Here is a 15,266-nt window from a genome sequence, read left to right on the forward strand (position 1 = left end):
AGCAACTTGCTCACATTCTATAACAATGTTACATTGAACTATACATGGTTACCGTTGAATCTAGTTCAATGGTAACCATGATACTTTTGGATTTTGCTAAGGCTTTTGACAGAATATAGCATGGTAGACTGTTGCATAAATTGGAGAAAATGGGTTTGGGTTATACCGTATTAGCATGGATAAGGGGATGGCTGACTTACAGATATTAAAAAGTGGTATACGGGGGATCTGAGTCTTCAAGGTTTAAGGTAACAAGTAGTGTACCACAAGAATCAGTGCTCGGTCCTCTGGTTATTCAATCTGTACATTAATGATATTGGGAAGGATTTGACAAGTGACATACAGCTATTTGCTGATGATGCAAAGATAGATAAGGTAATCAGGAATGCTGCTGATATGCAGTACTTGTAGAATGATTTGAATAGGCTGGAATTGTGGGCATTGGAAAATGGGTGTTAGTTCAATGTCAGTAAATGTAAAGCCATTCACTTCAGCATGATTATACATCCATTATCATATTATATTGGTGGCTTAGAAGAAACTGATGAGGCTAGGGATCTTTGAGTGTTAATAGTTAGGAAGTTGATGTTTAGGGGCCATGTGGCAAAGATTGCAAATACAACTCAAAAGATAATTGCTGAAATGAACGTTCACATATAAAGATAAGGATGTTATTTTGCCTCTTTACAAGGACTTGATAAGACCTCACTTGGACTATTGTGTGCAGGTCTGGTCTCCTGGTTTCCGTTGTGATTCCGATATATTGGAGAGAGAGAGAGAGTACAAAAGAGAGTATTAAAGATATCAGGATTGTGGAATACTGATTATGAAGACAGATTGAGAATTTTTAGACTGCAGACACTAGCAAACAGGAGAAAGAGGATTGATATGATTGAGATTTACAAAATTCTGAAAGGGTCATACAGGATTTCAATTGATGGAATTTTTCAATTTATGGAGGGTGGGGAAAGAGTGAGAGGGCATCCTTGGAAGCTGAGAATGAAGGCCACCAAGAAGGACGTGAGGGCTAGATTTTTCTCTCAGAAGGTGGTGCATGATTGCAATGGATTGCCTTTGAATGTTGTGAGTGCAAGCAGTGTGAATGAATTCAAGAATAAGTATGATAGCTGGTGTGTGTGTGTAGTATGTGGCCTCCCTTGATAAGTCTCTGACTCCCTGGAGGTCTCTCTTAATAATAATAATAATAATAAAACCCACAAAATCTTGATGTAAGTCGTTCATTATTATTATTATTATTAATACCAAAAGTGAATCTTATTGCATACGATCTTCTGAGACATACTGTGGTTGCTGCTAACGATTTCATCACTCTAGATATGTTACAAAATCTCTTGGAAGAGAGAGAGAATATTATCATAAAATTTGTCATTTTGCCAGGAATGCATGTATGTAGAACTGCCAAAGCTGTTAATTATTATTGTTATTATTATTATTATCCAGGCCATCATGGGAGGTCGTTTTTAGGAAACACATAGTTTATCATACCACTCCTTGAACCCACCAACCGTCCCCACTCCAACCACCCTCTCAGGCAATTTATTCCAAGGTTCAGCCACCCTCCATGCAAAGAAACCACTCCTCTTTTGCACAGCCTCCTTTCGTAACTTCCAGGGATGGCCCCTTGTCATCGCTCCTTCCCGCCATTCCACCAAGTGAAAGAACTCTCTAATGTCTACCCTGTAACTGCCTCTCAACAATTTAAAAGTCTCAATAATATCACCTCTCCTTCTTCTATCCACCAAACTCTGCAGTCCACATTCCCTCAGTCAATCCTCATAACTCATACTGTACAGTCCTGAAACCATCTTTGTTATCCCCCTCTTACCCTTTTCACAGTCAATTTATCCCCTTCAAATCCTGGGGACCAAATCTGAGAATAATGTTTGTAATAAATTTAGTTTAATCCTTTATCCAAGTGTAAGCAAACAAAGTTTGCACTTGAAGTATCTTCAGGACTGAGGCAACTTGCAGTAAAGGTGGACCAAGCTCTCATCACTCCTGGTCTCAGTAACTCCCATAATGCAAAGCACATCTCCTTGTGGACATGTATAATGCTATGCATTAAGGGAAGGGCCACTACCCAGACTGGTTTCGACCTTTATTGAGGTCTTGTCAGTGGGAGTCAGACCCAGAAGTGGTGATACTAAGGCAGAAGCGATGGAGAAGTCATATTTATCTATATGAGTTAAGCCAAAAGGTGTACCACCTTATTATTAAATTACTCTGGAGCTTTGTGAAAATGTGACTGCCCGACATGGAAGTGGTATACATATCTATACCTTGTTGCCACCAGTGGTTGCCTCATGTGCTGAAACTGTGTAATAAGTCAAATTTTAATTCAAAAATCTTCCTCTACTACTTCTTTAGCATTCCGAAATGTGGACTTGGAACTGCAATTTATGAATATCTTCGACAGGTTCTGGCTCCCACTGATAAGACCTCAATAAAGGTTGAAACTGGTCTGGGTAGTGGCCTTTCCCTTAATGCATAGCATCGTATCTCTGCAAGGAAGATGTGCTTTGCATTATGGGAGATACTGAGACAAGGAGTGATGAGAGCTTGGTCCACCTTTACCACAAGTTGCCTCAGTCCTGAAGATACTTCAGGTGCAAACTTTGTTTGCTTACACTTGGATAAAGAATTAAATTAAATTTATTATAGTCTAATCAAGTGGAGAAAAAAAACTTCCAACAACTGTTTGGTTTCTACATCTCTTTCTATTAGTTTATGAGATATATCACTTTGTTGTTTCAGTAATAAAATGCTGCATTGTTTTCTCATTTTGTTAATGGTAGTAAACAGAATGAGACTTGAATTAGCCCTATTATATTATTATTATTCTCCCCCCCCCCCCCAGTAATGATAAGGATGTGTAATCCAGTAATGATAAGGATGTGTAATGTGTATCATGCAGTTTGGCTTACCTGGAAATTTAGATTCATATGTAGATTTGTGCTAGCATTATAGTACTAGTTCATAAAGAATGAATCATCCAGGACAAAAAAAAAAAAATTTTTTTTTTCAGCATGCCATTTTATCATTGACATATTTTATTTTGTACTTATATTTTCATTCTGTTATAGAATAGTTAATGCAGTTTTAATAATGTTTTGTTGTAAAGGTACAGTATATATTGTATAAACCACATCTGTTTATATATTTACATAAAATGTTTAAGTTTGTTCATAATTTGATTTGCTATGCAGTTGCAATGTAGAAAATCCTGCATTACATCAAATGGTATATACTCTTGAAATAACAATAAATCACTGGGTTCATCAAGTACAGACCATTCTTGAGAAAGAATCTTCAGATCCTCAGATAGTAGGAAAGCATCCTGAACCAGTCAGTGAGATTGAATTTTGGAAAGAACGGCACCAAACTTTGAATTCAATTTTCAAGCAGGTAAAATTTATATTGTATTTAATAGATTTATATTAAAAATGACTGAGCCTAATTCATTAAAGAACTCACTCAGAATTAATTTAAGTTAAATTAATTAATTTTTAAATATTTTATTAATCAATTAAATTAAGTAATTAAAATAATTAATTAAAATTAAATTTAATTTTACAACATTAGAAAGATTTAATTCTGTTATCTACTCATCCAACTTTTAACTATCTATGCAGCACTTGTTTATGTGAAATCTTTTTGGTTACTTGCTGACTGGATGGTCAGTGGAATTTTTGTGTATTAGGTTTGTGAATGCATGCTTTCTCAAGAATAGATCATGTTACCTGGCGTTAAAACTGCCATGACTCTCAAAGACTAGTTAACTTTACCTGGAAAAAGCTCTAGGAAATTATATTACAGATGGAGTTTCAATTTGTGTCTGTTTACATCCGGATCAGATTTGATTATCAGGGTTTCTTGAGGATATAGAGGTAGTTGACATGATCCAGAGCTGAATGACCAAGATGGTTTTCAGGATTGTGAAATGTTCCATGTGAGAATAGATTGCAGATTTGCGAGTTACAGAAATTGGCAGATAGATAGAAGAGAGAGGATATTATAAAAATGTATAAGCTGTTAAAAGGGAGTAGAAGGAATTTTTCAATATATGGCAAAAACAAGAGGTCATCATTGGAGTTGAGTAAAACTGTAGTTACTATGTCAGATTTAGATTTTTAGCTGAGTAGTGAACAAGTGGCATGAGTTTGCTGAGATAGTTGTCAGTAGCTTCACCTGTGAATCAGTTTAGGCTAATGGTTAGTTTGACCTCCCATGGTAAGATTTTGGATGCATTATGGGTATAAGGTGTAATAAATTTAGTTTAATCCTTTATCCACGTGTAAGCAAAACAGAGTTTGTGCCTGAAGTATCTTCAGAACTGAGGCAACTCGTGGTAAAGATGGACTAAGCTCTCATCACTTGTCTTAGTATCTCCCATAAGGGAAGGGCCCAGAACTCAGACTGGTTTTGACCTTTATTGAGGTCTCATCTGTGGGAGCCAGATCCAGAGGTGGTGATACTAAGGTGGAAGTAATGGAGAAGTCATATTTACCTATACAGTTGCCAAAAGGTGTCTCACCTTATTATTAAATCACTGTGGATTAGAGAAAGATGTTGGAAGTTTTTTCACTTGGTTAGACTATAATAAATTTAGTTTAATCCTTTATCCAAGTGTAAGCAAACAAAGTTTGTGCCTGAAGTATCTTTGGGACTGAATCAACTCGTGATAAAGCTGGACTGACTTCTCCGTTACTTCTACCTTAGTATCATCACCTCTTGGTCTGGATCCCACTGACGAGACCTCAATAAAGGTTGAAACCGGTCTGGGTAGTGGCCCTTTCCTCAATGCATGTATTATACATATCCGCCAGGAGATGTGCTTTTTATTATGGGAGATACTAAGATGAGTGATTACAGCTTAGTCCACCTTTACCATGAGTTGCCTCAGTCCTGAAGATACTTCAGGCACAAACTTTGTTTGCTTACACTTGGATAAAGGATTAAACTAAATGTCTAACCAAGTGACAAAAACTTCCAACATCTTTTTCTAATCCAGAGTAATTTAATGATAAGGTGAGACACCTTTTGGCAACTCGTATAGGTAAATATGACTTCTCCATTACTTCCACCTTAGCATCACCACCTCAATAAAGGTCGAAACCAGTCTGGGTAGTGGCCCTTCCATTAATGCATAGCATTATACATGTCCGAAAGGAGATGTGCTTTGCATTATGGGAGATAATAAGACAAGCGATGAAAGCTTAGTCCACCTTTACCACAAGTTACCTCAGTCCTGAAGGTACTTCAGGTGCAAACTTTGTTTGCTTACACTTGGATAAAGGATTAAACTAAATTTATTATAGTCTAACCAAGTGAAAAAAACTTCCAATGTGGGTATGAGAGGTATGAAAGGTATATTGTAAATAGTGTTTGTGAGTCTCCCTTGAGGAGTCTTTGAAATCTGTGGAAATACCAAGTTAACAACAATAATAATAACTGTAGAGATGTTCATATGAAAACAGGAAATACAAGTGATAATATTGCTGATTGTTCTTGGTAGTATTTTCCTTTTTATGACTGAGAGATGGAATGTGTGTGTGTGTGTGTGTTTGCTCTTCTAGTTTTGTTACTTATATCTTGTTTAAACAGTGTTTTACATGATGTTGATGGACAAAAAAGAACAGCAGCTAAGGCATCTTTGTTCAAAGAGTTGAAGACAAAGGATTTCTTCTGATCTAGTGTGTACTCATTACCAAGGGTGAATGTTTTATGCTATGAAAGCAGGGGTGGAGAGAAAGAGAGAGAGAGAGAGAGAGGATATGTCAGAAATGTGAGACATGTCAAAAGCAAAAATTGAAGTGGCAAATGTTATTATTATTATTATTATTATTACATAACCTCCAGGGAGCCCAATGACTCATCGCTCCGTCTCCACCAACCACAACTACCTTCATCATCTACATACACCAACACCATATACCGCCAACCACCACCACTAGTATTTTCACAGACAATCATAAACATCCATACCCACGGCAGGATTCAAACCCACAGCCTTTTGGCTGGAGAACAGATACATTAACCACTCGGCCAATCAGGCCGGCAGGCTTAGTAAAAGTTCCTCTAGTTCCACTAGAATTCAACTTATGGTGCTCTTTCTTCAGACAGGCTAGAGCCATGGACAGCACATACCTCTTCCACTGAGCTAAACAAGCTCTATTAAAAAAAAGTCCCTCGGCGACTAGAATCGAACTGGGGATGCTCTTTCTTCAGGCGGTTTAGTGCCAACACTACTTCCACTGAGCTACACAGGCTATTGAAAGGTGTGACATTGAGAATGCTGTAGAGAATGCAGTTGAAGGAGTGACTAGTACTGGATGAAATATGAATGAAAATATGACAGAAGTGGTTGAAAGTATTTTTAATGATGAGGTGGCAGTGAGGAGAGCAACAGCACTTCTACATGGAGTTCTTCAAAATGTAAGCTTGAGTGACCTGAAATGCAACTGGCATATGGTGCAGTACAGAGCAGAATGAAAGGAAAAATGAGTGGAAACAGCATGAAAGATTGATAAGAATAAGAAGAGAATTTTGTACTGAAATTCTATGACAAGAGGTGTGTTTGATGAGAATGTGATGAAAGCTTGTTTCCCGGTTGCAGAGATCAAGAATATTATTGAAGCTGTTATATCCAGACAGGAGAAGAAAAGAATTGATTGTTTTAGCAAGCACAGATAGTTTGAAAGGTGAAAAATATGCATTTAGAGAAGATATGAATGATTTACTGCAAGAAGCGAAAAAGAAGATTCTCAATTCACTGCTGTCATGCAACGACATGATGGAAATGATAATGAAGAATGTTGTGATTGTGAATGAGTCAATAAGAAGATTATGTAGAAGGAACTGTGTTCTATTCATAGATGTCTGCAGAGACATCTATGAACATGCTTGAGGAATTGTATATGAATGGTCCTGGAGTTAAATGTTTGAAGAATATGTTGCTCTTTGGTAAACTGGAAGCTAGAGTTGTTCAGGGTAAGTGCAGTCAGGTTTGAGAGATGACCACCTCTCAAACTAATCATTGTGAATATAGAAATGATCATGTAATGCTGAGTGCTGTTTCTTAAGTTTCAGCATGGAATCTTCTTCTTCTTCTTCTACAGCTTCTCCCACTTAAGTGGGGTCACTGTTTGTTATGAGTCTCCTCCACACCTTCCTGTCTTGGGCTATCACCACATCCAAGTTCTTCATCTTCAAGTCCTCTTCTACCAGCTCCCTCCATCTCTTCTTTGGCCTCCCACGCTTCTGCCTTCCTTGCACATCCATCTGCATGACCCTTCTTCCCACATATTCGTCCTCCCTCCTCATCACATGACCAAACCATCTCAACCTTGCCTCCTGTATTTTTGCTCCTAAGTTCGTAACTTTCACTGTTCCCCTGACATAGTCATTTCTCAGATGATCCTTTCTGGTCACACAGCACATCCACCTAAGCATTCTCATCTCTGCTACTTTCATCCTGCTGATGTTATTTTTCCTCAGGGCCACAGTTTCTATAGCATATGTCATAGCTGGCCTCACTACTGTCCTATAAATTTTGCCTTTCAGATTGATCGGCACCCTCTTATCGCATAACACTCCAGCCATCTCCCTCCAGTTCCTCCAACCCGCTTGTATCCTGCATCCCACTTCCTTCTCAGCTCCTTCATCTTCTTCCACTGTTGAACCTAAGTATCTAAAGTCTCTCACCTTCCTGATGACATTTCCTTCCAGCTCCAGATCTGTCTCCTGGCCACCGCCCACTGCGCAACACATATACTCTGTCTTACTTCTGCTCAGTCTCGTACCTCTCTCTTCCAGTACTTTTCTCCATCTTTCCAGTTTAGTTTCCGCTTCTTCTCTTGAATCTATACACAGCAAGATGTCATCTGCATACAACATTGTCCAAGGTGCATCTTCTCTCACCTCCTCTGTTACCACCTCCATCACAATATTAAACAGAAACGGACTTAATGCTGACCCTTGATGCAAGCCAACTGTTACTTGAAAACTTTCTGTCTGTCCCAAACAGGTCCGAACACTTGTCTTCACATTTCTGTACATTTCCCGCACCAACCTGACATATTTCTCCAGCACCTTCTTCTCCCTCAGACACCTCCAGACTTCTTGCCTTGGCACTCTATCGTATGCTTTCTCCAGATCAATAAATACCAGATGTAGCTCCCTTTGTTTCTCTCGATATTTTTCCATCATCTGTCGTAACCCAAAGATAGCATCTGTTGTTGATCTACCAGGCATGAAGCCAAATTGTTCCTTTGCAATCTCCACCTCCTCCCTCAATCTACCATCAAGAACCCTTTCTAGGATCTTCATTGTGTGGGACATCAACTTTATTCCTCTGTAATTTTTACAGTCTTGTGCATCCCCTTTACCCTTGTAGATGGGAACAAGAGTACTCTCCCTTCATTCCTCGGGTATATTTTCCTGTTGGCAAACTTTCATGAACAGGTCCCACAGCAGGTCAATTCCCTCTTCCCCCAGTGCCTTCCATGCCTCCACTGGAATTCTGTCGGGGCCCACAGCTTTTCCATTCCTCATCCTCTTCATGGCCTCCGTCATTTCCATTCTACTGATGTTCTGCACCATCCCCTCAGAAGGCTGCCCATCCCCTCTGTGAGTCCTTGCATTTTCCTCATTCAAAAGTGCCTCAAAGTATATTTTCCATCTGTTTCTTATGTCCACATCCCTCCATAATACTCTTCCTTCAGCATCTTTCAAGTATATGTGTTGCGCAGTGGGCAGTGGCCAGGAGACAGATCTGGAGCTGGAAGGAAATGTCATCAGGAAGGTGAGAGACTTTAGATACTTAGGTTCAACAGTGGAAGAAGATGGAGGAGCTGAGAAGGAAGTGGGATGCAGGATACAAGTTTCAGCATGGAATGGATTGGTAATTACATCATGCAACAGTGGTGGGCTGTACATAAGCACTGCGACACTGCAGCATCCCCAAGGAAAATAATGAAAATTTTAAATTTTATTTGTGTTTATAAATAATAACAATGCTTACAACATTATATAAATGCAATATAACATGTTAAAGGTTACAGCTTATGTTTTGACATTGATTGAATAGTTGATAATTGGAATTGTTCGATTAATGCTTTAGATTACTTTGCGGCTTGTCATTGCACGTTACGTCATTCCAACACTGCCCAAACGGCAATGTATTTTTAGTATCCTTATGCACGTTATTTCTGTGAGATATGAAACGTTTATTATTGGTGTGTGTGCATGGTGAACTGTTTTTTGTCAATCTTATTTTATTTTGTTAAAATAACATATAATTACCGTATTGGTGTATAAGACGCACCGGCCTATAAGACGTTTGTACCTTTTTTGTACACATTTTTTAGGAAAAAAACTTTATCACTGAATATTATAATGAATTTACAGTATTTGAAATATAAAGCAATAAGTAGGTCTACTTTAACAGATACCTAATCTAACTAGGAAAGAGTCCCATCTTTTAATCTTCTTCGTCAAAACCCAGAAATTCATCTCCAGAGCTAAATGAAGAGAAACTTGAAACCTCTTCTAAATCAGAATCTGAGTCCTCGTACAACAAATTGGCCTCTGTACCATCCAATGTATTACTAATGCCACACTTCTTAAATGAAGCTTTGATCCACTCACAAACTTGCGAAATGCTAGGCCTCTACTTTCTTCCTGATGGCGTGACCTCAAAATCTGAAGACTGTATCCAGCTGTTCTACTTTCCCTTCATAAATCCCTTAATTGGTTTATTAATACAGACATCTAAAGGTTGAAACTGTCCAGTTAGACCTCCTGGAATTACAGCTAACTGAGTTTTTAACATCTTCTGTTCTTGAGAATGAAGCTGATCCCATACTAACAGGGCAGGCTTCTTCAACAGCCCTACAGGGCGCCTAGACCAAATTTTATCTATCCATAACTTTATTCCTCCTCTATCCATCCAGCCTTTTGCGTGAACATGTAAAAACACTCCTTTAAGCAGTTTTTTCTTTGGGTAGCATCTTCTTTTTAAAAATCAATAGTGATGGCAATTTTGTCCCATCAGCACAGCAGGATAAACAACTGTGTAGTGAATTTTTTCGTGCCCAGAAGTTTTAACAGTAACACTTTTTGTGCTCTTGGAATCTACAGTTTTGTTTGAGGGCACATCAAAAGTCAGCAGAACCTCGTCCATGTTTCCTATTTGCGCAAGTCCAAAATTTTCAAAAGTTTCCTTGCGTTAATGACGAATCAATGAAATTCAATTTGTAGACACTGAAAGTCCCGCTTTTCTGTGGTCTAAAATCCAAGTATTGCGTTCTGTCTCAAGTTCTGGCCATTTTGCAGTTCCACTTCATAGATTATGTTTATTGTGAGTTGCTGTTTTTAGATCCTCTTCCTAATTCCGTCAGGATCTTATAATTTTCTCAGTAGAGGATGGCCCGAAATGCCTCTCTGCAGTCCTGTTGCCATGTTCTTTAGCGTACGCAATCACATGTAGCTTGTATGCAATATTGTAGCAATGCCGACGCTTTTCAGCCATAATTTGCCAAGAAATTTAGAGAAAATTTAACGGCAGAAATTTAGAAAGATGTGGATGCTATGCATCAGCTGATTAGCACAATGAGCATAGGATGAGCACTTATTTAGGAAGACTTCAACTCTGGGGACATAGACTGGAGGGAGGAAAGGAAAAGGATGCACAGTGAGATTGATTTATACAATTTCTAAGAGATAATAACCTGAAACAGTATCTGATGGAGGGGACCCATCATTTAAGATATCTGGATCTGAAAATAGTATTAAAAGATGTATCCATAACCAAAGTTGCTACTCTGCCTGTAATCAGAACAGATGATCATGCAGTTTTGTTTTAAGTGGTTGCTGATCAAGTGAAGTTTTCAGTTAGGAAGAAATATGTGTGGAACTGAAAAGGCAATTATGAAAACAGCTTGCTTGATCAGCAAGCTGTTTTCTAAGTTGTTTGATAATAAGCTGTTTGATATTATGGAAGCAGCTAAAAAGTTGCTGCTTCCATAATGCCATAATATCAAAACCACCAGTAAACATATTAGTATTCACATATGCACTATTTTTTTATACTCAGAAAATACTGAACACTAATAATATGCAATTTTTATTTTTCATAGGACAGTCTTTTCAGAAGTAACTTTTATTCACAATATGCTTTTTACATTTTGTTTTATGTTTTTTTTTTTTTTTTTGTTGTTGTTTTCCAAAACCATGTGCAGAAGTTATTTTCTCAACGGTTTTTACCACATCATAATTATAAGAATATAATTTTTCTAAACATCAGAAATTATTATAAGAATGACATTGTTAATATTGATTGCGTGAATTGCATGTTATGGCAGAACAAAAGGAGCCTCTGTAGCTCAGTGGAGTGGAAGTGGTGTGTGCCACCCATTGCACTAGGCTGCATGAAGAAAGAGCCTCTTAAGTTTGCTTCTGGTCACCAACTAGAGGAAGGTTTTAAAAATGAACTATCTGTGGGTCATTGAAAGTGGTCTAGGGCATTAGACCGTATGAAGAAAGAGTATTGTAAGTTCTGTTCTAGTCGCCGATTACAGGAACTTTAATTAAACCTTTAGGTGGCTCCATAGCATAATTGGAAGACTGATGGTATGTTGCACCCTTCGATTGGAAAAAGGCCTAAGTTCTATTCTTGTTGTGATGAGAGGAATCTTTGTATGGTTTTTTTTTCAGTTGAAGGTGAGTTAACCAATCTCATATTGAGGTTGCAGGCTTTTTTCTGCTGGAAACTCAGATTTTTCCTCCCGCATACAGACAAATTGGCCTTAAGTATACATGCAGTTTACAGACAAAAAAAAAACTAGTGGTCATGGGTAGTAGATGGTGTTGATGTAGATGATGAAGGTAGCTGCGGTTCGCTGTACTTGGTGGACTAAGTGGTGGTGACAGAGAGTTGTAGAGTAGATGCCCTACCTTGATTTGTCTTTGGGCTCTGTGGAGGTGTCACGTAATAATAATAATAATAAGGGAACACTCTTGTTTTAGTAATATGCTAGCCTTTTATAATAAAGTTACTAGAGCAGTAGATGAGGAAAAGGCATATACTGCCATTTTCTTGGATTTAGCGAAGGCATTTGACAGGGTGCCACATGATAAGCTGATATTTAAGTTGCAGCACATGGGTTTGGATGTCAGGTTGGTCAACTGGATTCAGGATTGGCTGTCCGATAGGTATCAGAGAGTTGTATATGATGGGGCAGTTTCAAGGAGGCAGAGGGTTACCAGTGGGGTCCCACAGGGCTCAGTAGTAGGACCTATATTTTTTAACCTTTATATCAATGACATTGTCAGTGGATTGCAGGGGGATATTCAGTTGTTTGCAGATGATGTGAAACTGGGAAGGGTTATTAGTAATAGTGCAGATGTGTTAGTCATGCAAGAGGATTTGAATAAGCTAGACAGATGGGCAAATGAATGGGTGTATCGGTTTAATGCAGCAAAATGTAAGGTCTCGAGGTTGGGAGACATCGATGGGATGCTGCATACTCTATTAGAGGAGATATACTGGAGGAAGTAGGGGAGACAAGAGATCTGGGGTTGATGATTGATAGAATCCTGAAATTCAAGGGACATATTGCAAAGGTGGTGAAGGTAACAGAGGATTGCTGCAATAATGAGAAGAATGCTAACTTGCAGAGATAAAAGAGTTATCATTCCATTGTATAAGACCCTGATCAGACCACACTTAGACTATTGTTCTCAGATTTGGTCCCCAGGATTTGAAGGAGATAAATTAACTGTGGAAAGGATACAGAGGCAGATAACAAAGACAGTTTCAGGACTGTCTTTGTTATCTGCAGATAACAAAGACTGTACAATGTTAGTTATAAGGATCAGCTGAGGGAATGTTGACTGCAGAGTTTGGTGGATAGCAGAAGGAGAGGTGATATGATTGAGATTTTTAAACTGTTAAGAGGTGGTTATAGGGTTGACACTGGGGATTTCTTTCGCTTGGTTGAACAGCACGAAGGAGTGATGACAAGGTGCCATCCCTGGAAGTTATGAAAGGAAACTGTGAGCAAGAGGGTGAGGAGTGGTTTCTTTGCATGGAGGGATTGAACCGTGGAATGCATTGCCTGATAGAGTGGTGAGAGCGAGTACGGTTATTGAGTTTAAGGAGTGGTATGATAGACTTTGTGTTTCCTAGGAGTGATATGATAGACTTTGTGTTTCCTAGGAGTGATATGATAGACTTTGTGTTTCCTAGGAGTGACTGCCCACGATGAGTCTTGATAGACCTGTTTTTCTTAGGAAGGACCTCCCGTAAAGAGTCTTTTGACTCCTTGGAGGCCTAAATAATAATAATAATAATATCAGCTTTATATCCAATAAATATATTTTTAAAATAGCTATTTCTTCTTTTACTTCTCAAATAGATACTTTTCATCGAATTGCCTCACCATTCATTCTTTATTGACCTGTTCATTCAGTAATTTGTAGTTTCAATAAATTGTGATTGTTCAGCAAATTGTAGGCTTTCGAGAAATGTGATTTTTTGGTGAATTGCAGCCTTTCAATTAATTAATTTGAGGACAGTATATAATAAAGTTGATGCAGAGATCTTGTAGGATGATTTAAATGAATTGGCAGAGTAAGAAAATTATAATGGTTATCAGTTTAATGTAGCAAAATGCAAGGCTGCACTTTGGCATGCAAACATCGCATATTGTGTATTACAATGATGAAACAGGATTTCCGGAAATTTCTATCCATATTACTTCCAAATCCCTATCAGGTTAGGATTTGGATTAATGTGGACTGAGAATTAAAGTTCAGAGGACAATTGCAAAAGTTGCAAAGTAGCTCAAGGTTGGATGTCAAAGAACACATTGATAAATAAAGATAGGAAAGTTCTTACCCTTTTTAAAGAAAGGTAATGATTTCTATCTCCATCTATAATGACTTCAATCTCTGCTACTGTATCTTGACTACATAACACAGACTTGGTCACCTAGGTTTGTTGGAGATGACAGGCAGAACATAGGGGACTTGATAGAAACCTAAAAGCTACTAAAGGAGTTATTATTATTATTATTATTATTATTATTATTATTATTATTATTATTCAGGCTTCCATACAGTCAAAAGACTCATCGTGGGAGGTCCTTTCCAGAAAACACAGTCTATCATACCACTCCTTGAACTCATTGACCATTCTTGCTCTCACCACTCTATCAGGCAATGCATTCCACAGGTGTTATGACTATTTGGAAGAAAACTATGGATAAACCCCTGGAGGTTTTGTGTAGTAGGTAAAGGTTTCAGGAGTGGATTTTTTTATTTGAAGAATGGTGAATGACTGGAATGGATTTGTCATAGGTGGTGTGAGTGCTCTGAGTAAATTGCAAGAGATAATTTGAGTACTCTGATAGTAAATTGCCAGAGATAGTCTTCAGTGCTCTGAGTTTAAGAAGAGGTAACAATAGGTATTGAGAGAATAATGGTTAGTGTGGGCCTTCTGCAATAAGCCTTCCAACTCCAGTGAAATGCTCATAATAATAGTAATAGCTCCAGATACATTTTATGTCAAGTAACTTTTCTGGTGATGTATTAAACTATTTTCTCGATATTTAGGAGGTCCCTTAATAAACTAACATTATTATTAGATGTTAATAATTTTAATGTCAAATTGTTATTGATTTAACCACCTTACCGGCCATTAAAGATCAAATTCGCATCCTCAAAAGCTTCGTATCCATCATAAATTTCAATGTAATATCAATGGTATTACAATTTTAATATGTACTTCACATCCATGGTAATGTGGATGTATATATACGTCCTGGCCGGTAGTGTGGTTAATAGAAGGCATTGCTGGTAGGATTTTGATAAATTGCTTTAATTAAATCTAATTTTTATTCAGGTTACGGGAACATCATTAAAGATCTGAGCAGTACCACTATCCTTGACCAAGTACTGTATATATTATAGCTTTAATGTGTTTTTGACTCTCTGTCTGATGTTATATGGTTTTAGTTTATTAGTGACCTCTACAGGTCAAGAAATGCATAAACAAAATATGCCATTATGCCCCTTTCTGGATGGTATTGATTCAACCTCATACAAATTAGCCAATTAATCAAAGTGTTCTCACAATATATTGGCATCACTCCTTTGCACATAAAAAACTCAGCCCACATTAAAGCCAGTATAGAAAATCTCGCACTCTAGCATGCTGACATAACAATTACTTTAGATACTTC

The 15,266-nt window shown here is 37.9% G+C and overlaps 1 protein-coding gene across 1 annotated transcript in view; it reads left to right on the forward strand.

Annotated features, from left to right (window-relative positions):
- The window catches only part of Dhc93AB (Dynein heavy chain at 93AB), a 1,274,973-nt gene that overhangs the window by 42,407 nt on the left and 1,217,300 nt on the right, over window positions 1-15,266 (forward strand). The window contains exons 3-4 of the mRNA XM_090403805.1: window positions 3,228-3,426; window positions 6,897-7,025. Coding sequence (XP_090259931.1) covers window positions 3,228-3,426; window positions 6,897-7,025 — 328 coding nt within the window. The remainder of the gene's footprint in view (window positions 1-3,227; window positions 3,427-6,896; window positions 7,026-15,266) is intronic.

The sequence above is a fragment of the Typopeltis vanoorti genome, chromosome 1, assembly GCF_054136105.1.
Source record: "Typopeltis vanoorti isolate ZY-2024b chromosome 1, IOZ_Tvanoo_1.0, whole genome shotgun sequence".
NCBI lineage: Eukaryota > Metazoa > Arthropoda > Arachnida > Uropygi > Thelyphonidae > Typopeltis > Typopeltis vanoorti.